Source organism: Lampetra planeri, chromosome 46 (genome assembly GCF_965212315.1).
Source record: "Lampetra planeri chromosome 46, kcLamPlan1.2.h2, whole genome shotgun sequence".
In the NCBI taxonomy this organism is placed as follows: Eukaryota; Metazoa; Chordata; class Hyperoartia; order Petromyzontiformes; family Petromyzontidae; genus Lampetra; species Lampetra planeri.
Genome location: NC_136152.1, coordinates 338,850 through 365,133, shown reverse-complemented (window position 1 = coordinate 365,133; position 26,284 = coordinate 338,850). Strand labels below are relative to the sequence as shown.

General features: G+C 51.2%; 1 protein-coding gene across 1 annotated transcript; it reads left to right on the top strand.

Moving 5' to 3' along the window:
• Positions 1-1,301: 1,301 nt before the first annotated feature.
• LOC144733399 (thromboxane A2 receptor-like) lies at positions 1,302-11,617 on the top strand (the record flags this gene model as incomplete). The annotated part of the gene is made up of 3 exons (XM_078615311.1): positions 1,302-2,072; positions 2,538-2,780; positions 5,051-11,617. Coding segments are annotated over 3 exons (1,488 nt in total), but the record flags the coding sequence as incomplete, so codon positions are not given.
• Positions 11,618-26,284: the final 14,667 nt, after the last annotated feature.

The window sequence follows — 26,284 nt, the reverse complement described above, 5'->3', positions numbered from 1 at the left end:
GGGGTGAAACATCCTCGGTGGTGGTGGCGTTTGGTGGTCACGATGGCTCTGGGCTGAGTTTGTAAGTTATTTTGTTGCAGCAAGCCGTCGCTCGAGCCCCGATCGCGTCAAAGTCCCTGGCGAAGTCTTCACGAGAATAGAGACGCCAGAGAGAAAGAGAGAGAGTCAGAACCGGCAGCGTACAATATCTCCCCACTGAGTTAAAGCCCACTTCGCTAAGGCGCTCTTTTATCGAGGGCAGAGGAGGGGCGTGCGGGAATTCACACGCCCCGTCCGTCGTCACCATTCAAGCTCCGCGCTCGATGCGTTTTGCTTCTTTAAATTTTGATATTTTTTTCTAAGTCGCCGGTTCGCTGAGCGCAGAGCCCAGAGAGGCCCCGAAAGAAAGAAAAAAATCGCCAAGCGCCCAGCGACAATCACAGCACGCTCGAAGGTGCAGGAAGACCCCGCTGGGCGGACCGTCTGCTCGTTCAACGACTTCGTGTCAGACCGTGCACGCGCGTTCACTCCTGGAACGCGTCCAAACGTCCTCCAACGCCCGACATCTGCGTGACGATCACACGCCAACAAAACAAACCTGCGCCTGCTACGACTATATACACACACACACGCATACATCTCTCTCACTCTCGCTGTGTAAACCGAAACACGCGAACGTCGATACGCTATTGGCAACTGACCGGCTCGCTCTGCGTATCAAGCGTTGGGGTCGACCCGACGCTTGTAGGCCTCTGGGCTACAGCTACTGTGAGGGCCCCCAGTAATGTTCTCAAAAGGAAAACAAAGTTAAAGAAAAATTAAATTGATTTTGACAAGGCTAACAACAAATAAAATTCAACATTTACAAGCGAAATCACTTTTCACTTCATCTGTGGAGGCCCTCCGGCTGATGGAGGCCCCTGGGCTGCGGACGTTTTAAAGTTGATGGACCGAGACCCGACGACCGAGCGGTGTTTGTCCTCGGAGGTCCACGTGGCACCGAGGATTGTTTTTTTTTCTAAAATAAATTGAACTTTACCGAACTGCAACCACGTATCCTACGGTCGGCCAGAGCCGGCGTCCGTCACTTGGTGATGGCGCAGGAGGAAGGGATCACTGCGTAGGGAGCGTCCGGCCGTTTGCCTTCCGACGATCTGCCCTCCCGTTGTCACATACTCCGTCGGTACCCGGCTCATGAATATTGGGGCCTCAATAAACGAGGCACCTCCTTAATCACCAGGACCTGTTGGCCTTCATCACCAGCATCTCCTGACCTCCTTCATTACCAACATCTCCTTCATCAATATTGAAACGGTCTCGTGACAGTGCGACCTCTCCGTCAATACCGGGAGCCTGCTCACCAGACACCGCCAATCTTCACCTTCGCCGCTCTCCGCCACCGTAACCTCGCCATGGCCCTCGCGGCGGCCGACAACGCGGCCGCCGCCGCCGGCGCCACGGCCTTCTCGCTGCCGGGGGTCCTCTTCAACGCGAGCGGCGCTCCGACGGCGTCGGCGATGGAGAACGCAACGGCGTCGGCGTCGCCCTCCTGCGCCGCCAAGTCGACGCCAAACCGCACCTCGCCCTGGTACTCGGCGATCTTCACCGCCGCGGGGCTCGCCTCCAACATCTTCGCCCTCGTCGTGGTGGCGAGGGCGGCGCGCCGCACGCGCAGCCGCTCGCGCGGCGCCTTCCTCGCCGTGGTCACGGGCCTCGTCGCCACCGACCTCGCCGGGCTGGCGGTCACGGGCGCCGTCGTCGTGAGCATGCACGCGCTCGACCTCGAGTGGACGAGGGTGGACCCCCGGCGCCACCTCTGCCGCTTCTTCGGCGGCTGCATGGTGTTCTTCGGCCTGTCGCCCCTGCTGCTGGGCTGCGCCATGGCGGTCGAGCGTCGCCTCGGCATCGCGCGGCCGCTCGTCCACGCCGCCGTCGTGACGCGGCGCGGGGCCGGCGCGGCCGTGCTCGCCGCCTGGGCCCTCGCGCTCGCCGTGGCGGTGGCGCCCGCCGCCGGCCTCGGCTCCTACTCGGTGCAGTGGCCGGGCTCGTGGTGCTTCCTCGCGACAGAGGGGGCGGACGGAGGCGTCCTGCAGGTCGGTGCCCGGGTCAGCGGGCGGCTCCGGTTGGCACGGTTGGCTAACGTACGGTGCAAAAGAAGGCAGTTTGTCGGATATATCATATAATGTTGAACTTCTTTCGTACGTAGCCAACCGTGCTCATCGGAGAGGTGCGGGGGCAGGACAGCAAACTGAACACAAAACGCAGTTCTAAAGAAATGAGTTTGTCCATCTAGATGATGGTTTAAAAGTGCATAGCTCCAGCGGCTTCCTAATATCAGAAGGGAGAGCGTTCCAGACGGTCACAGGAGGACCACCATCTTTGTTCGGTGGCTTAGACAAAAGCTGCCGCCGCTGCCGCTGCTGCTGCGAGGATGATCAGAGTCGGCGTGATGATGTTTCACAGCTCCTTGACGATCATCACCATCGTCAGAACATCAGCGAAGCGTCATTCGCGTTGCGTTGTTCCCCACCCCCTCCCCGATCCCCCACTGCGGCCAGCCGGCGCACGCGGCCGGCGCCGTCGTGTTCTCCCTCCTGGGTCTCGTGTCCCTCGCCGCCTCCCACCTCTTCAACAGCACCACGGTGCTCACGCTGGTGCGAGCTCGCCGCTGCGGCGGTGCCGGTGCCGGGGCCGCGGCCGGCGCTCGGAGGCGGCACCGCGCCAACAAGCACGAGTTGGAGATGGTGGTGCAGCTGCTGGGCATCATGGTGATCGCCACCGTGTGCTGGACTCCGCTGCTGGTGAGAGACGGGCCCCTCGGTTCGTTGGGGACTTCGGGGGGAGCGGTGGCGGTGTTGTTGTTGTCGAGGTTCAATTTCTCGCCGAGTATTTTCCGCGCTCTCTGTGTCGCCTGCTGGGAGAGACTGCGGTGAGTGGCAACTTGACAAAGCGGTGGCCACAGTCGTCGCGAGAGGGTCGCACTCGGCGAATTGTGCCGGGCTGCGGAAATATTGTAGGGGTTCAATCTCGATTTGAAGCTTTCGTGACTGCAGGGATCCATACTCTTTGGTTCTTTCGGTAAAGTCACGTAGGTAGAAAATGAAACAAATCACGACGTTTCTATTGCAACACAAGCAAGCAATCATAAAAACAAACAGATAAAATGTCCACTTCTGATTGGAAAACCACAGCAAAAAAAATTATTGCTGTGGTTTTCCCACCTGATGATGATTGCTTGTGTTGCAATCGAAACGTCGTGATTTTATTTATTTTATACCTACGTGACTTTACCGAAAGAACCAAAGAGTATTGTAGGGGTTGCTGAGCCGAGCGGACCCCGGTTTAGTGGTCGTGGTCTCTCTGTCATTTGTTGTCTTCGTTTTAATTTGCGTGGTTTTTTCTTTTTGTCACTAATTCATCGCGATATTCATCATCTTCATTGTCAGTCGTCGCCCTCGTCATTTCCTCACGGTCGTCGTCGTCGTCGTCGTTATGACGATCCAGTCCGGGTTTTCTTCACGCGGCCACGTGACCCCTGCTCCGTCATCAGAGCCTCTCGTTCGCGGTGGAGAATGACTCTTCGCTCGCGGTGCGACCCTCGTTTTGGTTCCCGATCCGGTATTCATGGACAAAAAAGCCACAACTGGGAAAGCCCGAACTGGAGATTTTTTTTATCGTGATAACAAACAATTCATAATTTACAGCCCCACCACCTCCACCAGCAGCAGGCATCGTGTAATTTATTGAATTCACAAAGAGACCCATAGACTCGCACACAGACCCATAGATTCACACACAGACCCATAGACTCACACACAGACCCATAGACTCACACACAGACCCATAGACTCACATACAGACCCATAGACCCACACACAGACCCATAGACTCACATAGAGACGTATCAACTCACGCAGAGACCCACATAACCATACAGGAACCCATAGACTCACACACAGACCCATAGACTCACACAGATAGCTATAGATCTGCCCGGTTGGCTACGTACGAAAGAAGTTCAACATGCATACAATGCTGCTGAGGTTTATTTTATTTTGTCACGTGGAGGAAAAGATTAAAGTTGTATTTATTTTTACCAGGCTGAGAGCTCCAGAGACCTAGATAGAAGAGACCCATTTGCAAGAGTGGCCCGGCTCACCAAAATAACAAAAGCAAAACACGCGAAAGTAAATTGCAGCAATTAAGTAAATAGGAGGCGGATGGCCCGCTTTATTTATTGTATCCGAATAATGACGACGATAATTAGTACTTGTAGCGCACCGCGCCCGCACGCCATTCGATCCTCTCGCAGAGAGAGAGCGAGGGGCACGAAGAGGAACTGCAGCAATGCGGTGAGCCCGGCACCAGGTTCACACTGCGAGCTCTGCGATCCTCTATCTATATTAAGTTGTTACCGGACACTTAACGAGTGCTTACATGCGGGAGGAGAGCAGAGCAGCCGCAGCGTGCGAGGGGGCAACACTCGATCCCATACAAAAGGCACTGGTGATATCAGTTAACACTTTGCTGTAGACGGATTCTTCCTAGCGAGAGCTCTCCATCGACGGCCACAGGAAGGGAGCGTCACCAACCCTCGATGCCTCCACAGCTTCTGGTTTAGAGGCCACGTGCATAGCCACCACCACCGCCACCGCAGCCACCCACCACCAACACCACCGCCACCATCGCCACCACCACCACCAACATACCAATACCCGCCATTCGCCACTAAGTGACGGTGACGTCACCACGGCGCCTGTGCCAGTCCAGGTGCACCTTGAGGCTACCACGTGAAGTGTCGAAGTCCCACTGCTGACAGGAGGTCTCGGGACAGACCCTCCAGGTGCAATGGGTCGGCCGACCGAGATGACCGGTAGATGCACCACCAGCTGTACCGCCCTCCTGTGCCAACTCCACCACCACTACCACCGCCGCTACCACCGCCGCTACCACCACCACTACCACCACCGCCACCACCACCACAGCCACCCCACGGCAACTCTCGAAGCTCTCACTGGTGGCGTTCCCCTCCATCCTCGTTTCTCTCCCCCCACCCCACCCCCTCCTCCAGGTGTTCATCGCCAACATCGCGCTCAAGAGCAGCCTCATACCGGCCGAGCGCCACTGTAGCACGCTCATCCTGGGCATCCGCATGGCGACCTGGAACCAGATCCTCGACCCCTGGGTCTACATCTTGTTCCGCCGCTCCGTCATGCTGAGGCTGTGCCCCGGTTTGGGTGGCGGCGCCGGCGGCGGCGGCACCGCAGCCTCGTCCGTCCGGAGCGCGTCAGCGGCGTCCGTGTCGATGGCGGTCTACGGCGCCGCGCTTCGCACCGCCGCCTCCGTGAAAGGCGCGCCGGAGGGCGCGGCGGTGGCCGTGGTCACCACGCCTCGGGGCCGAGCGGCCGTGATGGCCGCGGTGAACGGGGGAGGACGCGGAGGAGGAGGCGGTGGTGGTGGTGGAGATACGGGAGGTCGACGAGACGGTGGAGATGGAAGAGGAGATGGAGGAGGAGGAGAAACAGAGGAGGAGAGTCGCTTGTGAACGCAGTCGCCCCTCGGCGCGTGCCGACTGTGGCCGTGATGAATGCCGGTGCAGGGAGATGAGGTGGGGTTGGAGGAGGATGAGCAGGAGGAGACATCGTGGGAACAGGAGACTGTGCGGCCAGGCCTCGTCAATGGGCAAAGAAAGATGGAAGAGAATCATAACATTGGAACCTCTTCTCCATTGCCAATTGTACCTCTTCATTTTTTTTTATCGAGATTGAAAACGAATTTCTTTAGAAACTACTTGTAGTGTGTTTAGTTTGTTGTCCTTCCCCCCGCACCTCCGATTAGCGCGGCTGGCTACGCACGGTGCAGAAGAAGTTCAACATACAGTGTGCATCAATTATAGAATTATCTTCCTCTCCTTGCCTGCCCTCGCCTCTGCACGTCTTCCCGTCCCTCCCCGCATCCCTGCCGTGATCCCTAGGCACCCCCTCTATCTCGGTCACTCATTCCTCAACCCTCGCAGCACTACCCCTGCCATCTAAACTCAAAATCATTATGTTCTGTATAGCGCCTTGGGCGAAGGCGCATCCATCAAAAAAAAATATATTGATATATGTAAAATATAAAAATGTGATTATAAACTGCACAAACTCCCCCCGCTGTTGCCACCACCCGCTCCCTTCACCCCGAGGAGCTCACGTGCTCCACCTACGAGCCCGTGATTTAGATGGCGCCATGGCAGTGAGTTACGGGGTTTGTTATTTAAATCACGGCCCAAGGCGGGGCCTCTGTGCATGTCCAGCGTAGGGGTTGTGGCAACCACCACAGCGTGTTCGGTGCGAAGGCGACCTCGGTCGATGAAGTTTGGCGTTTGTGGCACGTGACGCAGTAGCCACCGTGCAGAGCGAGAGGTGGAGAGCGTGTTGGAGAGCCCTCCCCTGGGGTGCACGGCCAATCGGGGCGACTGCCCCGGGCCCCACGCTTTGGGGGGGGGGGGTGCCCCGCTCTTCAAGGTCAAGGTGTCAGATGTAATCTCACTCCCCGCCTCCCTCTCTCCTGTACTCTTTAGCCATTTGTGCCTCTCTACCTCGCTCTCTCCCTTCCTCCATTCTTTCCTCGTCCCCGCCCCCACTCCGCCTTTCCGGAGACGACCACCAGAGTTTGAAAAATAAACACCACAACAGTGTCTTGTGTTCGTGACCTTCCTTCCCCCTCCTCCGTCTGCTCTCCCCTGGCTCTGTAACATCTCGAGATGGCCGTTGACGCTGAGCCGTCCCCTAGGGGTTCACCGCAAATTGGGGCAATTGCCCCAGGCCCCGCGCTTTGGGGGGGGGGGGGGCGGTGCCCTATTATAGGCAACGGTTAGCACACCGGACTTGCAATTCAGAGTTCGCCGGTTAAATTGAAATCTCCAGCAATTGAAACGACGGCCGAACGCCCGAATCACCACCGCCCCTGTCCACCCATCGGTGTCACTTGGGTGCACACCACGGCTCAGTCCCGTCCAACGCGACATCGGGAAGAGTAGGCCTACGTGCCCATCGACGCGGAGGTCCTCAGGCGGCTCCCTCCTCCTAGCGGACGACAGCTTCCACCGGCGGCGGCGGTGCATGTGTAGTGGTGTTAACTACTCGCTGTTCGCAAACTGTGAGAGAGCGGATCGTAAGCAAGGGTTTCCCGCTCAATCAAACGGTCAGGGTCAAATGGGGTGAGGTAGGATCCAAACGCCAGATTGGGAAGGACCAATCGGAGGGTCTCACAAGGTGGCCGGGGATTGGACAACCCGGCCACGAACAGGTATAAAAGCCAGAGCGCTGAGAGCTCTTGGCCAGTTCTGCTACACGAAGACCCAAGTCGGCCGAAGACATCTAGGATAGGGACTGTGTGTTAAGATAATAAACAGTGTGTGCCATAAAGAAGTTTAGAAGTCCGCCCTTTACAACACTGCACATGCGGACAATCGCCGGGGGTTGCGCTTTTAACCGCTCACGCTGCGTTGTGGGGGTGCGCGGGGGGGGGGGCTACTCCTCGGCGTGCCCCTCCCCCCTGCCCCCCTCCTCGTGCATCACTTACCACGTCTTAATCGCAGCTGCCGGCCAAGCCCCTTTTGATTGGTTTAGCGGGCACGCTCTTTGCCGCGCGAGCTGATTGGTGCCGTTCATCTGCGAGACGCGTGCTGCGAGGGCCCCCCCCCCACAAAACGCGTTGCGTTACGGGGGGGGGGAGGTCGGGGTAGGATTTCAGAAAAATCGAGTCAAGCTTCAATTATCCGTCGCTTTGCGGGAATGTCTCGCGACGTTTCGGAGTGGGTGTGCACGTGTGTGTTCGTAGCGAGTGCGTACGACCTATACGTGTGTGTGTGTCTGTGTCGGCGTGTGTGTGTGTGTCTGTGTGGGGAGCGGTAGTGTAGCGGTTAGCGCGCTGCGCTATAAACCCATCGACCCGAGTTCGATTATCCACTCACGGCCAACACCACGATTATCTGAACCGGTCCTGGGCCTCCTTTAGGTCGACTCAGCCTCAAATGAGTATCGGGTGCGGTGTGTAAACATCGCCACTGGGGAGACAAAGGCGGTCGGGCGTGGTGTTGGCCACCCACCCACTTGTGTACCGTTTTGACCTTCATAGGTGCTCGCTAACAGCACTTGCCCCTACAGTCTGTTAAGGCTATACGGGGGATCTTTGTCTTTGGTGTCGCGGTTAGGGCTCTGCGCTACGAACCGGGCGACCCGAGTTCGATAACCCGCTGACGGACAACCAACACCAGTCACGATTATCTGAATCAGTCCTGGGCCTCCCCTAGGTCGACTCAGCATCATGTGTAAACTTCAGGACGTGGGCAGACAAAGGTGGCCGAGCGTGGTGCTAACCGAACCACCCTATTTTGCACCGTGCCGACCTTAACGTGCTCGCTAACGGCACTTGCCCCAACAATCTGTACGGCTATATGGAAGACCTTTGTCTTTGTGTGTATGCACACGCCCCACTTTATGAATCCATAGCCAGTGCTGTAATGACAGATAACGTTTAAGGTATCAATATAAATATCAAGTTACGTAGATCGATGAATGTAAGCGCATAAGCTTGATTAATTGATTAAAGCGACGCCTTGACGTGTGGGAGTGAGCGTGGAGGTGGTTGATGTGATCATCGTTTGACCGATTTTCGTGAAAGCCACTGAGACCAGCACTGCTGAGAGGTACGGTTCTCAACGAAACAATTTTCGTTTTGTTTAACCAGGCAAGGGCCACTGAGCTGTATAGCTCTTTATCAGAATGTGGACATTCATAGCAACCGAATACTCTAAACGCGTGACGTTGTCTCTAAATGTGGGAGGGAAACAACCGGAGGACCCGGAGAAAAATCCACGCGGCCACAGGGAGAGACACGCAAACTCCAAATATACAGCAGCAGGCGTCAGGTCGGGATCGAACCCACGAACTCCTGTAGACCAGGCGAGGTAGTTAACATCTCCTAGCCACCGTGATGATGATGATGAGAGAGAGAGACACGCAAACTCCAAATAAACAGCAGGCGTGAGGGTCGGAATTGAACCCACGACCTCTTGTAGACCAGGCGAGGTAGTTAACATCTCGCCACGGTGTCAGCCGGACACCAATGAGACCCGCAGTCTCACATAGAGACCCATGGACTCGTATAGAGAAACATTGACTCGCGTGAAGACCCACAAACTCAAATAGAGACCCATAATCTCACATAGAGACCCATAGACTCGAATAGAAATCCATAGACTCGTATAGAGACACATTGATTTACATAAAGACCCACACATTTAAATATAGACCCATAGGCTCACATAGACATCCACAGACTCAAATAGAAAACCGTACTCACACACAGAGATCCATGAACTCGCATATAAACGCACGCACGCACATCTCTGACTTGTGTTTGGATTTTCCCACAAAGATGGAATTTTGGAGCAAACACGAAACCGTTTCCAGATGCCACTGGGCGAGTGCCGTGCGGTAACTGATGGAGCTCGGGATGAAAGTAAAAAAAAATGTTTCCGCTTGCCGCTGGTCCACTGGCAGAGCCTAGACGGTGGGATACCGATAGGGCTGATCTGTGGGTTTCTGTGAGCATAGGGATCTCTGTGTGAGTCAATTAATCTCTGCGTGAGTCTATGGGTCTCTGTGTGAGTCTATGGGTCTTTGCGTGATGGGTCTATGGGTCTCTGTGTGATGAGTTTATGGATCTCTGTGTGATGAGTCTATGGGTCTCTGTGTGATGAGTTTATGGATCTCTGTGTGATGAGTCTATGGGTCTCTGTGTGATGAGTCTATGGGGCTCTGTACGGGTCTATGGGTCTCTGTGTAAGTCTATAGGTCTCTGTGTGATGAGTCTATGGGTCTCTGTGTGATGAGTCTATGGGTCTCTGTGTGATGAATCTATGGATCTCTGCGTGAGTCTATGGGTCTCTGTGTGAGTCTATGGATCTCTGTACGAGTCTATGGGCCTCTCTGTGAGTATATAGGTCTTTGTGTGATGGGTCTATGGGTCTCTGTGTGAGTCTATGGGTCTCTGTGTGAGTCTATGGGTCTCTGCGCGAGTCTATGGATCTCTGTGCGAGTCTATGGGTCTCTGTGTTAGTCTATGGGTCTCTGTGTCTATGGGTCTCTGTGTAATGAGTCTATGGGTCTCTGTGTGATGAGTCTATGGGGTTCTGTGTAATGCGTCTATGGGTCTCTGAGTGATGAGTCTATGGGTCTCTGTGTGATGAGTCTATTGGTCTCTGTGCGAGTCTATGGGTCTCTGTGTGAGTCTATGGGTCTCTGTGTCTATGGGTCTCTGTGTAATGAGTCTATGGGTCTCTGTGTGTGTCTATGGGTCTCTGTGTCTATGGGTCTCTGTGTGATGAGTCCATGGGTCTTTGTGCGAGTCTAACGCCAGACGGTGGGATGAGACTCCCAGGGTAGACCTTGCAGGTGGCTGTGAGTCGACTCTGTAGCAGCTGCGGGATCTGGCGGAGGGGAGAGAACGCGTTGGCGATGGTAGTGATGGTGGTGGTGATGGTGGTGGTGGTGATGGTGGTGGTGGTCGTGATTGTGACATCAAAGGCTGTGGCCACGATGACAACTCGATCGTCTGATCTGGTGCTGTTTGTTACTGGCCGTTTGGCATTTTGGACCTAGCGCCTGTGCTCAGAAAACCGTGATGAAGATAAATCGTCACCACCACCAGCACCATCAACAGCAGTGTTCTCTCTGCTCATGGCTTTGGTTATATTCTCACTTTTTATTTGAAAATCCAGGCAGGATGTAAATCATGGGCTGTGTCCCTTCTCGCCGAGTGCTTCCCATGGTAATAATTCACAGAGGAAGAGGGGGGGGAGACACAGGTCAGCATTCTGTCTCTCTGTCGCAGTGGCTATTGAGATTAATAATTTAATACACTTGGCATGTACGCCATTGCTGTATCGCAGTGCTATCACGAGGGATCTATGTGTGCTGCATTTATTTCGCACCGTACGTAGCCGACCGTGAAATTTACTTTCACTGTCTACTCGACAGACCTGCTCTCCACCGGAGGACGGCTGCTTGCGTTGTGGCCGAAACGTTGTGAGAATTATTTTATTATGTTTTATTTTTATTATTTTATTACTTCCATTCTACGTGACTTTACCGAAAGAACCAAGAAGATTGCTTTCACGTGTTTTGCTTTTTGTTATTTTGGTGACCCGGGCCACTCATGCAAATGGGACTCCTCTATCTCGGTCTCTGGAGATTATTTTTCAAACTAGATGATTTAATAAGTGCATAGCTCCAAGCGGCGCGTGACGCCCCCCCCCCCCCCGCGTTCCCAGTGACGTCAGGGGGTCTTTGTGACGTCCGCGCATGACGCGGACGACGCGAAGTTGTTTCCCGCGGTTAATCCTCCCCGCAGCAGTAACTAGGGGCGGCCTGCCCGATTCGAACCGTGACCCCCCACCTCTTGCAACAACGAGCAGCGACCGCGTGCTATGCCTCGCGTCACCCGCCCTGACAGTCTGTCCGAGTGAGTGTGGCTGACGAGAGGCACAGTGTTACTCATCCATCACACAGGGGCTCGTTTGTGGGTTACATCGCGCAAATATATAAATGTGTCGTGGGGGAGCACACCGATCGTGCTGTGCTCGTAACGAATTGGCACGTTCCGTTCACGTGACAAACCTTACGAATTGGCTGTGTCGGGTGTTGGCGGGTTGAACGACACATTTATATATTTACGCGATCTAACCCCAAAACAACCTGTATTATGGATATTGGTCGCGAAAGCCTGCGTGTTAAACAGTATTACTTATAGTGATAGGTTTTTACCCTTTAAACTGGTACAAAAACTGACACCTTTATACAAGGCATCATGTTTGCAATAACCACAACACAAGCAGTCAAATTGCAAACAAAAAGAAACAACTCCGATAATGATATGCACGGTCCTTGAAGTTGATTGGTCCACACCCGAGACAGCTTTTCTTAGAGCCTAGTCTCCGTTGGGGTTGGACCAGATGACGCCAAAAGGCGTACAACTCAAAAACAGCGCACTATCAGAGTATTGAGAGCTCGGGGTAAGCATTTACACTGAGACCTCTTTTACCAGTGGCAAAATATAGTGGTAGGTTTTTACCCTTTAAACATCTATCACTATATTTTGCCACTGGTAAAGAAGGTCTCATAGTATTACTCATGTTGAACTTCTTTCGCGCCGTACGTAGTGACCGTGATAATCGGAGGTGCGGATTACAAGGCGAGCAGGTGATTTATAGACAGCAAAAGGCACGATTGTGACCACAGGATCGGTCTTCCCATCATGCCTTGCACGTCACGTGACATCATCATCATCATCGCCATGCGTGTCATGTCATCTTCTCTCGCGGTGCCTGTACGTGCACGTGACGCTACCTCACGAGTAGCTCCGGGGTGTCCACTTACGTGCGATGTTCTCCGACACCGCTGCTCTGTGAGATTTCCAAACTGCTTCTAGATTTGAAGCTTTCGTGACTGCAAAAATTCATACTCTTAGGTTTTTTCGGTAAAGTCACGTAGGTAAAAAAAATGCTCAAACTGCTCTTTTCTTCCATTGGAACCTCATTTGCCGGAAGAAAAAATATGATAATTGTTTTTTTACCCATTTATCTGCCAACAAAACTGACACCTTTTTTACAAGGAGTCATGTTTACATAGACCACAATACCTGCAGTCGTAATGCAAACAAAAAACATAACTCTGATAATGTATGCACTGTCCTTGAAATTGATTGGTCCACACCCGAGACAGCTTTCCTTAGAGCCTAGTCTCACATGGTGTTGGACCAGATGACGCCAAAAGACGCACTCTTTTCTCCTCGTGCCATGATGCCGATAGCACCACATCATCATCATCCTCCTCATCATCGTCATCATCATCCTCGTCAACCACGCTCATGGCCACCCAGAGCTTCCTGGAGGCCCAGGGTAGAATTTGACAACAACAACAAAACACCAGGCGCGTTGTGGGGACCTCTTTTCAGAATCGGAATCTTTATTTGGACTGCAGGAGGAATCCGGTGAGCTGTGAAGCTCTTTGTCCTCAGACGTCCAGTCGGGACAGGGTCAGAAAGCCACAACACCAACAAACAATACAAACACATTATCGTTGTGTAAAGTATATAGGAAGGGTAAGCAAATCGCTAAATATTAATAGATAACATAGATGCAGTATATTTTTCTCCGAATTTGACACAAAGCAATTTTATCACCTTGCCTTCTTTCTTCCTCTGCTTAAGCGACTTGGCATTTTGAGCAAACAAAACAATAGAGACTGTCTGACTATCGACGGCGTTGCACGGTGGAAACGTCGCCATTTAAATGTCGACGAGTCGCGCCGGACACGACGGAGACGATTGGTGCGCAAATGAAGTCTCTGCGTCGTAAATCAACGGTGGGCTCACGTTGAGACGTCGTAAAACGCGTACTGTGGAGCAAATCGTGGCTGTCGCAAACCGGATGTAATGTTTCCCCAAACTTTAAATCATCATAATAGAGGTTTTTATGGGTTACATCGCAAAATGTACAAATGTGTCGTTAAACCCGCCACCACCCGACACAGCCAACTAGTAAGGGTTGTCACGTAAACAGAACGTGCCAAATCTGGCTGTCGCCTGATGAAGCTGGTTCTAATTACTGGCGAAACGTCGTACTCAGATTGTAAATGTTGTGGCTTGGCTCTCCAACACACCGGTGTTGCTGTACTAGTGACGAATTGGCACGTTCTGTTTACGTGACAACCCTTACTCGTTGGCTGTGTCGGGTGGTGGCGGGTTTAACGATACATTTATATATTTACGCGATCTAACACAAAAAAAACTCTATTGTGGATGATATTAGTCGAGAAAAGCCTACGTGTTAAACTTCAAATAATCATTTTTACTAGAATTGAAAAAATATACGTAACATCATTACTTAATTGAATTGCAATGTTAAAGCAAAAAAACGGACATTAACAAACTGACACTTTCTCCATTATAGTATGACGATGATATAATACACAGTACATACATGCATAAGGTGCACAAATTTCTAAGCTTGGGCAAGGCAGTAAAAAACAACAACAACAACAGTCCAAGGCCAAACCGAGACCACACACAAACAGTCCCTCCAAACTATGGGCCACACGTATGTATGTTGAACTTCTTTCGCACCGTACGTAACCAACCGTGCTAATCGGAGGTGCCGGGGAAATTTTATGTTTTTTTCAACGGTTTTACTTCACTTGATGCCGATGTTTGTCGTGGTCAAATCTTGTAATAAAAATTTAGTCTACTTTCTGTTGCCCAATCATTTTTGCACACGTACTCAGATCAGGTGACAATGCATGCCTGTATTAAAATCGGCATCAATTAGTACATTAATTGGCTCTTTTAAAGCAATTCACATTTTGTATGGACGGCTTATTAATTAAATATTTATTTGTGTAGGTAAAAAAATGCCGCGGTCCCTTAACTCTGGAATCGCCTCGCCCAAGAAGCAGGCGCCACGTGTCTCAGGCGCGCTTGCTCCGTGTAACGAATTACAGAAGTCATCAATGAATTCAAGTCAGCATTGATGTGGGAGCAGGCGCCGCGTCATTGACGTACTTCTCGACCGCGAGTTCAACGAAGTCGTTAATAAAACCGTTGTTTTCAAAAAACTTTCTTTAAAGAGTTTATTTATTCAACAGATGAAGGGTTCGAATCTGGGTTTCATCCACCCGTGATTAAACCTCGTGAGTTGATGATGATGATCTCAGCCCGGTCACCGATGGTTGCAGTCAACATGCAACGTCGTGCCAAAGCCTTCACGTGGTTGGAAACGTTGGCCCAATCTTTGGTCCAACATGCCATGATTGGCTGGGCCAAGCGTCGGAAATCTAAGAAGTAAACTGTTGTATGGGGGTTTGATAAGTTACATCAATTTAAACACTCCATTCTAGACTCTGGTGGAGAGCGGTGGTTGCAGTGGTGAGCACACTGTGCCGTGCTTTGTTCTCATTCGTATGATTCTGATTGTTTACCCAGGAAAGCCTCGCCGAGTCTCATGGCGCCCTTCCCAGGAGGGTCCTGCCACGAACGCGCAATAGCAGACGATGGCGGCTGCGTGTAACCCCAATTGAGTCACTTTGACGGTGTACCCTTGGTTTTTTTCCCCAACTCAAATGTGGACCATGAAGTTGGCAACACGGTGACCAAATATAGAAATAGGTTTTTACCCTTTCAACTGGTACAAAAACTGACACCTTTATACAAGGCATCATGTTTGCAATAACCATTGCCACTGGTAAAGGATGTCTCATAGTGTAAATGCTTACCCCAAGCTCTCAATACTCTGATAGTGCGCTGTCTTTGAGTTGTACGCCTTTTGGCGTCATCTGGTCTAACACCAATGGAGACTAGGCTCTAAGAAAAGCTGTCTCGGGTGTGGACCAATCAACTTCAAGGACAGTGCATATCATTATCATCATCAGAGTTGTTTCTTTTTGTTTGCATTTTGACTGCTTGTGTTGTGGTTATTGCAAACATGATGCCTTGTATAAAGGTGTCAGTTTTTGTACCAGTTGAAAGGGTATAAACCTATTACTATATTTTGCCACTGGTAAAGGAGGTGTAAACGGTGGCCCAACTTTCGCGAATGACTTCACCGGGCAATCTTTGACGGCCACTGTGAAGGAAGAGGGCGCGTATTTTGAACGGTTGAGTACACAGACACACACACACTCTGCGCTCTGCGTGAACCCGACTGCGTGAGTTCGAGTCCAGGCCAAGGGCAACGTCACGAGCGAGTGGGGTCAGAGCCGGTCCTGGGCCCTGCTCTTTCAACCGCCAACCTAGACTGACCAGCACGGGGAAGTATGGTCAAGACATTGATCCCCCGTTCAGCATTTACAGGATTTTTTGGACGAGATCAGGGGTGGGGAACCTTTTTTCTGCCAAGGGCCATTTGGATATTTATAACATCATTCGCGGGCCATACAAATTCATCAACTTAAAAATTAGCCCGTTATATTTGGTCAAACATTTAATTAACTCGCCCCTAATGTGATGGCTGGAACTGCTTCTCTTTGGGTGAGGCGTGTGATGTCAGCTGGTATTGATGATGTTGCTGCTACTCGCAACTGCTTTTCCAGGTTTGCTCCTAGATTTATTGAATTTCGAGTCCCGCCTGCGGTTGCCTTGGCAGGGCCACACCAAATGATTTTGCGGGCCTTATACAGGCCTGCGGGCCATATAAGGCCCGCGGGCCTGACGTTCCCCACCCCCCTGGGCTAGATTCTGAAGGCCGGCGTGATACACCGCTCCGTGACAGTTATTTACTAAGGGGCCGTCGTCTCGTATTCACCCACAGTGGCATTGCGGCTCTTGAAATTCAGTTTTTTTTTGTTTTTACCGAATTCGGACCAAAAAAAAAATCTACTCTTGTTATTTAGGTTGTCGACCCCTGCACTGGGGGGGTGGGTGGCCAGCACCGCACCCGCCCGCCTTTGTCTCCCCAGTGCTGATGTTTTATACGCACGGCACCAGGCACTCACTTGAGGCTGAGTCGACCTAGGGGAGGCCCAGGACCGGTTTAGATAATCGTCACCGGGTGTTGATGGGCGTGAGCGGGAATCGAACTCGGGTCGCTGGGTTCGTAGCGCAGCGCACTTACGGCTACACTACCGCCCCCCACACACACACACGTATACACACACACGTATACACACACACACGTATACACACACACGTATACACACACACACGTATACACACACACACACGTATACACACACACACGTATACACACACACACGTATACACACACACGTATACACACACACACGTATACACACACACGTATACACACACACACGTATACACACACACACGTATACACACACACACACGTATACACACACACACGTATACACACACACACACACGTATACACACACACACGTATAGGCACACGCATGCAGCAGCAGGCAAATGAAAGCCACGCGCGCGCGCGTGTGTATGTAGATGTGTCTACGTGTGTGTGTGTTTGTACACGTGTGTGTGTGTACACGTGTGTGTGTGTTTGTACACGTGTGTGTGTGTGTGTACACGTGTGTGTGTGTTTGTACACGTGTGTGTGTGTACACGTGTGTGTGTGTACACGTGTGTGTGTGTGTGTGTACACGTGTGTGTGTGTGTACACGTGTGTGTGTGTCCGGAAAAAACAACCCCCTACCTCCTCGTTGGTGCCAGACGGCCACGCTGTGGTGGGCAGTGCCGTGGGGGGGGGAGGACCAATTCCGATTGGCCATTCCCCTCATGGCGTTTGTAACCACCACAGTGGCCAAATGGGGGCTCTGGACGGGTGCGAGGGGCTGGTAACCCCTCCACCTTCAATTAATTACCAACAAACGATACAAATGTTGTATTAATAAGCTCGTGCAGGAGGTCCTGGGGGGACAGGAGTCTATGACGTCTCCTGTCCAAACCCCATTTGGCGGAGCCAGGAGACTGAATCCTTACCCTCGGGGCTCCTCCAGAAACAACAAAAAGCCACTGCGGGTGGCCACGTGGAATGTTAAAATGCCCACTGCGAAGGAGAGGCTGCCACTCCTCTGTTGGGGGCTGGACTGGTACCGCCTGGATCTCCGTGGTATTCAGGAGGTCCGGTGGACCGGCTCTGGCTCATGCCATCATGAGGGGTGGACAGTCCACTACTCGGGGCAGGAGACTGCCAAACAACAGGAAGTGGCTATTCTTATGAACAAAGGAATGAAGGGGGCGTGGGAGCATGGCGGTGAGGTGTGGGAAGCGGTAAACCCCAGGCTACTTTGGGGTCGCCTTCCAATCAACCGGAGGCAAGGAGTGGTGGTCGTGGTTACTTATACCCCCACCAAAGACTAACATCCGTGGAGGGATGCAAGCAAGGCCGATGAGTCAGATGCCTTCTATGACCTCCTGTTACAGGTGCTAGCTAAAGTGGATCCTCGGTATAGAGTCATTTTGTTGGGCGACTTCAATGCCCAAGTTGGTCATGATGCTGGCACCTGGTCTGGAGTGATTGGAAGGCATGGGCCAGGTCAGCTCAAGAACAACGGTAGGAGGCTGCTAGATTTTTGTGCAGCCCATGGGCTTGTAATTACCAACACGTTCCGGCATCGGCGCATCCACACAACATCATTGATGCATGCCGGGTCCAAGCAAGAACATCTGCTGGCCTATATAGTGATGGAACAGCGGATGCAGGCCCATGTCCTTGACACCAGGACCTACCGTGGAGCTGATCTGCCCACTGACCATCGACTTGTCATCTGTAAGATGCACCGGCCATTCTTCCACTCCGGTGGTGGGTGTACAGCCAGGACCCCATTCAAACCCATAGTGGCCTGGTCTCAGCTAGCTGATGAAAGTTGCAAGAGACAATTTCATCATCGCTTGCGGCTGGAGTTGGCATCGTCCCCCACTCCTCCTGGTGTCGAGGGGAAATGCGCGAGGTTTAGGACTATGGCTCATGCAGCTGCAATAACTGCTTTATGTACACGGTTCAGACCTCCCCAGAGACCCTGGCTGACAGAGGAGGTGTTCAGGCTCGCTGAGAAAAAGCGACAGGCCCACTCTCATCGTCTACAGAATCCCACGTCAGAGAATGAGGAGGCTTAACGCAGCCTTCGCTCAGAGGTTCGGAGAGCAGCGAGGCACTGCAAGGATGGGTGGTGGTCGCGGGTTGCTGAGGAGATGGATTCTTCCTCAATAGCTCGCAATCACAAATCGCTATTTAACTCCATCAAAAAAGTAAGCTGCAGCGCCACACTTATTACCATAATTCGGGGAAGGAACGGTGATCCAATCTCCGACCCCCAGGAACAGGTTTACAGATTTTCTGAGCATTTCTGTGAGGTCCTGGGGGAGGGGAAATTCCTCAGCCTGGAAAACATCGTGGGACACGGTGTCTCAAATATTGGAAGAAGAAGAAGTCACCCCCTGTGAGTGGCTAGCGGCTGAGGTGCCATCTGTTGAGAAATTACTGAAGGCGATCCAGAGTCTGAGACCAGGAAAGGCACCGGGGCAGAGATGATCTCCCAAGCGAAATGCTCAGGGAGGGTGGCGTTTGTACACAGACTGCCCTACATGACACCATAACAACAGTCTGGACCACTGGACGGGTTCCACAGGATTGGAAGGATGCCCTGGTGGTCCCCCTCTTTAAGAAGGGGGATCGCACAGACTATAACAACTACAGGGGCATCTCACTCCTCAGTGTGCCGGGAAAGGTCCCGGCAAGGATTATTCAACATCGACTTGCCAGGCACGCCGAGGAAAGGCTTGCGGAGCCCCAATGCGGTTTCAGGAAAGGGCGGTCCTGCACAGATGCCATATTTTCTGTCCGTCTGCTACAGCAGAGGTGTAGGGAATTCCAACAAAACCTACATCTCTGCTTTATTGACCTGGTCAAGACCTATGATACCATCAGTAGGCCTGGGCTCTATTCTTTGTGCCTTCCGAGTCTTTGACCCTCTGCTCACGATCATTAAGGACCTTCATGATGGTGAGCGGGCCCGGGTAAAACTATGTGGCCGAAAGTTCGAGCCATTCCCTGTTTACCTTGGAGTGCGACAGGGATGTCCTCTGGCTCCCTACATTATTTGACATATTTTTCGACCACGTAGTTCGTGAAGCCTTCGATGGCTGTACTGGAGGAATTTCCATCTGGTACAGATACAATGGAGGCTGATCGATGCCCGGGTGCGGTCAAGGGATGGCTCCCTATTGGTCAACCACGTTATGTATGCCGATGATCTGGTAATTGCTACTCACTCAAAGGAGTAGTTGGAGGCGCTGCTGTTGAACCTGGAGCTTGCCACTAAGAGGTGGGGCCTTACCATCAGCCCCACCAAAACTAAACACCTTCCTGGGTACCATCGGACACTCCACCCTTACAACTCCCAATTGGTGATGGGGCAGTTGTGTAGAGAGTGGAGAGTTTCCCATACCTGGGCAGTGTGCTCATGATCGGCTCCGGTTTTACAGCAGAGGTCTTACTCCGAATCAGTTGAGCGGAATTATCTTCTCATTGGTTGCGTAACGCTGTGTGAAGGCTACCTGGTCTGTAGCTCCGTACGAAGCTTCAGTTCTTCTCGGTCATGGTTATTCCCTCCCTTGTCTACACTTGCGAAACGTGGACCCCCCTAATGGAACATCGTCGCCGGTTATAATCATATAGGCTGGCCTGCCTACGATCCATCCTGGGTTTAAGTAGGCTGGATTGTGTGAGGAGCTCACAAATCCTTGGAAGATCTGGACAACGTCCCATCGGTGAGCTCCTCCGGCAGGCAAGGCTGCGTTGGCTGGGTCATGTAGCCCGCATAACCAGCCACTGCATGCCTAATCAGCTTTTGTTCGGCCAGATACAGGGGGCTAAACGGGCGTGGCACGGGCTAGAGAAGAAATGGAGTGATGTGGTACAGGAGGGTGTGGAGCTGAGTGGACTTGCCGATGACTGGTACCAGCGGTGTCAAGATCGGCCCCTGTGGAGGAAGCTCGTGAAGGACGCTACTGGGCAGTTGGAGGCAGTCGCCCTCCAACAACTATGGAGGGCGGAGGAGCGACGCTCACAATAACGAGCGAAGCACCGTGTGGCTAAAGCACAGCAAGTTGGCACAGTAGGGGGCACAGGTGGTGCATCAGCCAGTCGTCTCAGTCAGTCAACCCGTGACACCTGGGCCTGTCCCGTGACCTCCTGCCAGCGGGCGTTCGACACTTCACGTGGCCTCAACGTGCACATAGCCTGGCACAAGCGTCGTGGTGACGTCAACGCCACTTAGTGGCGAATGGCGGTTGATGTTGTTGTGTGTGTAAGAGAGGAGTGGTGGTGTAGTGGTTAGTGCGCTGCGCTGCGAACCCCAGCGACCCGAGTTTAATTCCAGCTCACGGTCAACATCCGTGACGATTGCCTGAACCGGTCCTGAGCCTCCCCTAGGTAGACTCAGCCTCAAATGAGTAACTGGTGCGGTGTGTAAACATCATCACTGGGGAGACAAAAGCGGTCGGGCGTGGTGCTGGCCACCCACCCCCCTCGTGTGCCGTGCTGGCCTTCATAGGTGTTCGCTAACAGCACTTGTCTCAACAGTACCTTAAGGCTACACGTGGGATCTTTGTCTTTGTAAGAGAGAGAGAGAGAGATAAATTAATCACCGTGCATTGGCGTACATCCCTTTGTTTGAAAGCGCAAATGAGGCAAGGGGCCGGGTGCGTTGAGGAGGCATTGCCAAGATCTCTCGTGGAATGATGTATCGTGTTGCTCTGTTCCAGACTCGCGCGCGTTGGCAGCACCAATCTGCTTCAGGGAGCTCGATGCCAATGTGGAGGTGCTGCTGCTGCTGCTGTCACGACGAGAGGGCTTCAGCAGAGAGAGAGAGAGTTCGTGTGGTGCTGCTGTTCATCCTCCTCCTGCTCCGTTGAAGGGGGGCAGAACACAGTGGGGTTTACTGTGCGGTTACTAACATTGCCCATAGACTAACACTGCCCATAGACCAACATTGCCCATAGACTTACATTGCCCATAGACTTACATTGCCCATAGACTAACATTGCCCATAGACTTACAATGCCCATAGACTAACATTGCCCATAGACTTACATTGCCGATATATTGACATTGTAAGAGAGCGATAGCAATGCATCACCGTGCGTTTGTGTACATCCCTTTGTTTGAAAGCGCAAATGAGGCGGTGATGATTTAAAGTTTGGGGAAACATTACATACGGTTTGCGACATCCGGGGATTTGCTCCACAGTACGCGTTTTACGACGTCTCTACGTGACGCCGCCGTTGATTTACGACGCAGAGACTTCATGTGCACACCCATCGTCTCCGTCGTGACTCATCAACATTTAAAAGGCGAGGTGAGAAAAGTTAATTTTGTTACAATTCTAAACATTGCTTTGTGTTAAATTCGGATAAAAAATATACTGCATCTATTTTGCCTATTTATTTTATGCGATTCGCTTACCCTTCTAGATTTGAAGCTTTCGTGACTGCAAGGAATCAAGGAATCATATTGTTAGGTTTTTTTCGGTAAAGTCACTTACCCTTCCTATATACTTTGCACTCCGAGAATGTGTTTGTATTGTTTGTTGTTGTTGTGACCCCGTCCCGACTGGACGTCTGAGGACAAAGAGCTTCACAGCTCACTGGATTCCTCCTGCAGTCCAAATAAAGATTCCGATTCTGAAAAGAGGTCCCCACAACGCGCCTGGTGTTTTTTGTTGTCAAATTCTACGCTGGGCCTCCAGGAAGCTCTGGGTAGCCATGAGCGTGGTTGACGAGGATGATGATGAGGATGATGACGATGATGATGAGGATGATGATGATACTCATACTCTTAGGTTTTTTCGGTAAAGTCACGTAGGTAAAAAAGAAAAAAATAAATTAATAAAAGTAAAATATGATGATGACGATGATGTGGTGCTATCGGCATCCTGGCACGAGAAGAAAAGAGCAGTTTGGAAATCTCACAGAGCAGCGGTTTCGGAGAACATCCCAAGTAAGCGGACACCCCGGAGCTACTCGTGAGGTAGCGTCACGTGCACGTACAGGCACCGCGAGAGAAGATGACATGACACGCATGGCGATGATGATGATGTCACGTGACGTGCAAGGCATGATGGGAAGACCGATCCTGTGGTCACAATCGTGCCTTTTGCTGTCTATAAATCACCTGCTCGCCTTGTAATCCGCACCTCCGATTATCACGGTCACTACGTACGGCGCGAAAGAAGTTCAACATGAGTAATACTATGAGACCTTCTTTACCAGTGGCAAAATATAGTGATAGATGTTTAAAGGGTAAAAACCTACCACTATATTTTGCCACTGGTAAAAGAGGTCTCAGTGTAAATGCTTACCCCGAGCTCTCAATACTCTGATAGTGCGCTGTTTTTGAGTTGTACGCCTTTTGGCGTCATCTGGTCCAACCCCAACGGAGACTAGGCTCTAAGAAAAGCTGTCTCGGGTGTGGACCAATCAACTTCAAGGACCGTGCATATCATTATCGGAGTTGTTTCTTTTTGTTTGCAATTTGACTGCTTGTGTTGTGGTTATTGCAAACATGATGCCTTGTATAAAGGTGTCCGTTTTTGTACCAGTTTAAAGGGTAAAAAGCTATCACTATAAGTAATACTGTTTAACACGCAGGCTTTCGCGACCAATATCCATAATACAGGTTGTTTTGGGGTTAGATCGCGTAAATATATAAATGTGTCGTTCAACCCGCCACCACCCGACACAGCCAATTCGTAAGGTTTGTCACGTGAACGGAACGTGCCAATTCGTTACGAGCACAGCACGATCGGTGTGCTCTCCCACGACACATTTATATATTTGCGCGATGTAACCCACAAACGAGCCCCTGTGTGATGGATGAGTAACACTGTGCCTCTCGTCAGCCACACTCACTCGGACAGACTGTCAGGGCGGGTGACGCGCGGTCGCCGCTCGTTGTTGCAAGAGGGGGGGGGGGGTCACGGTCCGAATCGGGCAGGCCGCCCCTGGTTACTGCTGCGGGGCGGATTAACCGCGGGAAACAACGCGCGTGACGCGGACGTCATAAAGACCCCCTGACGTCACTGGGAACGCGAGGGGGGGGGGGCGTCACGTGCCGGCACGTGGCCCAAAATTCACGACGCCGCAAAAAAAAGAACCTATCGCTGTGGTTCTTTACACATCGCAACATCGGAACCAGCACCGCCCTCCCCCACCCCCCGGGCTGCTGGCAGCCAGTATCTTGTTCCTATGATCACTGTTTCATTGCTTTCATGGCTTTATTTTGGTGATTTTCGAAACGTTTTTTGGTTTGGCCATGTTTGTTTGTTGTAGTATGGAGTTAGACTGATGGCCTTAATCTAAGTTGTCTTGTGGTTGTTGTTGTTGTTTGACTTGCATCCCACTGGGGGTTTTGCACACAGCGTTGGTCAACGGTGCTTTTTGTGGAATATTTTGCTGTCTTTTTCTGGATTTTCTGTTTGCACTTAGTCACATATTCACTTTAAGATGTTTTCTTGTTCATGTTTTTGTTTTATGTTTGTTGCGGTGGCACCCGATTCAAGAGCCGAATGGCTCACAGGGCTACACCTAATACATGAAACTGAAATCACCTTGATTGAAAACTGCGTTTTCTGTGCGCTGTCGTTTGCTGTCCTTCCCCGCACCTCCGATGAGCGCGGTTTAGCTACGTACGGTGCAGAAGAAGTTCAACGTTACGTACATGTGTACGGTGTACATAGTTTGGGCTGCTTGGCCACGATCGCGCTACGAATGTGGCTCAAACTATAGATTCGAAGCTGTCGTGACTGCAGGAATTACTCTTTGGTTCTTTCGGTAAAGTCACGTCGAAAATAAAATCAAATGATAATAGAATACGACGTTTCGCTTGCAACACAAGCAGCCTGTTTGTCTTGGTGTGTGTATCTCGCTCGGTGTGTCTCTGCATGTGTGTCTGCTTATGTTGTTCCCGTGTCTGTGTTTTATCATTAATTCTTGCCTGATGATGGCTGCTTGTGTTGCAACCGAAACGTCCTATTCTGTTAGTATTTTATTTTCTACGTGACTTTACCGAAAGAACCAAAGAGTAATTCCTGTGGCTCGTGACTGTAATTGTCCGTTCATGGAGGCAGAGGCGTAGCTAGGATATTTTGCGCCCAGGGACGAACTATAAAATTGGCGCCCCCCCCCCCCCGTTTTATCACATTTTCCTATTACATCGAATAAGGAATAACAATTTAAATTTTAATGAAACATTGTATTTAAAGAAGCAAATTTATAGAAATTATATTACATGGCTCACTCAGTCACTGTCGTAGACTGGTTGACATAGTCTACAAAAGATTAATTTTTCTTGATTTCACTGTCGCAAACTGGTCAATCACGTAATCAAAATCAGTTTTTTACAATGTTTCTCTTTCAACGCTAAGAAGAGCAAGATCGCTGAGACGATCTTGTCCCATTGAAGCCGCAAATACGACAAAATAAGTTTCAATTTGCTGAACGACCGCTCACAGCTTGCAATTGAAACTGCTATTGCAGTGAAATTCGGAAATATGTCGTCTCCATAAAACACAATAAAACCAAGAAGATCCAAAGGAGTTTCTGGTAGAACTTCATTCAGGTTACTGAGCAGCATTTTGCAATCTCCAATTTCTGTGAAAAGTTCGTGGCCATTGATGTCGGTGTCATAGAAATTTACAAAATCTGTGCAATTTCGACGAATTGCAACGACATCTGTGTCAGATAGAAGAGTTTTGACGTCCAGCAGAAATCAAAATTTCGTGTTCAGGTCTTTTAGTCGTAAAAACCGTGTTGACATCTCCTGTTGAAGTCGATAAAATACGCTCTTCATAACGTGCACAATTTCTTCTTCTGCTGAAAGTCCTGCATCTCTTGCCAGTTCTCCTAGCATCTTCCGACGTCGCCTAATTCTTCTGTCCACATCGATCCCCCAGGCTGTGGATCTTGTTTTGGCGTTTTCTACAGCAACTTGGCTCAAATCATCATGAAGCTTGACAAATTCATGCTCCAAAGATTCAAGATCAGTTGCTGCTTCCGTGAAATTCATAGTAGGATCCTGTAAGCGCTTCTGAACACGATCAATTTTCCCAAGAATGACGTTCCAGAAATGTAGTAAAACTATCAAGTTAAAATTTAATATGCATGCCTGTAACTGTTCTGCATCACTTCTGGTTTCAGGCGTCATAGTTATGTCCTCCGATAATTTGTCTAGCAGCCCTACTAGTTCATCCAGTTCTTCATAGATAGCTTTAACAGCTTCTGATCGTGCACTCCAGTGTGTTTCAGGCCGTCGTAGTTTCTGCCACCAAAAAACAGGCCAGTGACTAAGGCTGAAAGACTGCACCTGTCTGTTGTTTGGTACGTTCTTCCATGTAAGTTCTTAATAGGCGCGCGTACCAAAATGTAATTACATGACATGTAGGCTGTGTGTGGCGGGATATATAAACTTTTAGGTTGAGGTGTAGATTTGTGCAGTAGTTTCAGGCTGCCGCGCCCGCCGCAATAAGTTATAATGTAACATTGTAAGCCTCGTTTTGGCGCCCCTTTACCTTGGCGCCCGGGGACATATGTACCCCCCTGCCCCCCCCCCCCTAGCTGCGCCTCTGCATGGAGGAGATGCGTGCATCGTCCTGTTGATGATATTCCGATGATGCGGTTTGATGGATGCCCCAGAGACTTTGAAGAGGAGGTAGAGAGAGAGGGGGGAGGGGGGCAATGTCAAAGCCACGGACGTGGAATATTTATAAACAATCGCGGTACAAAG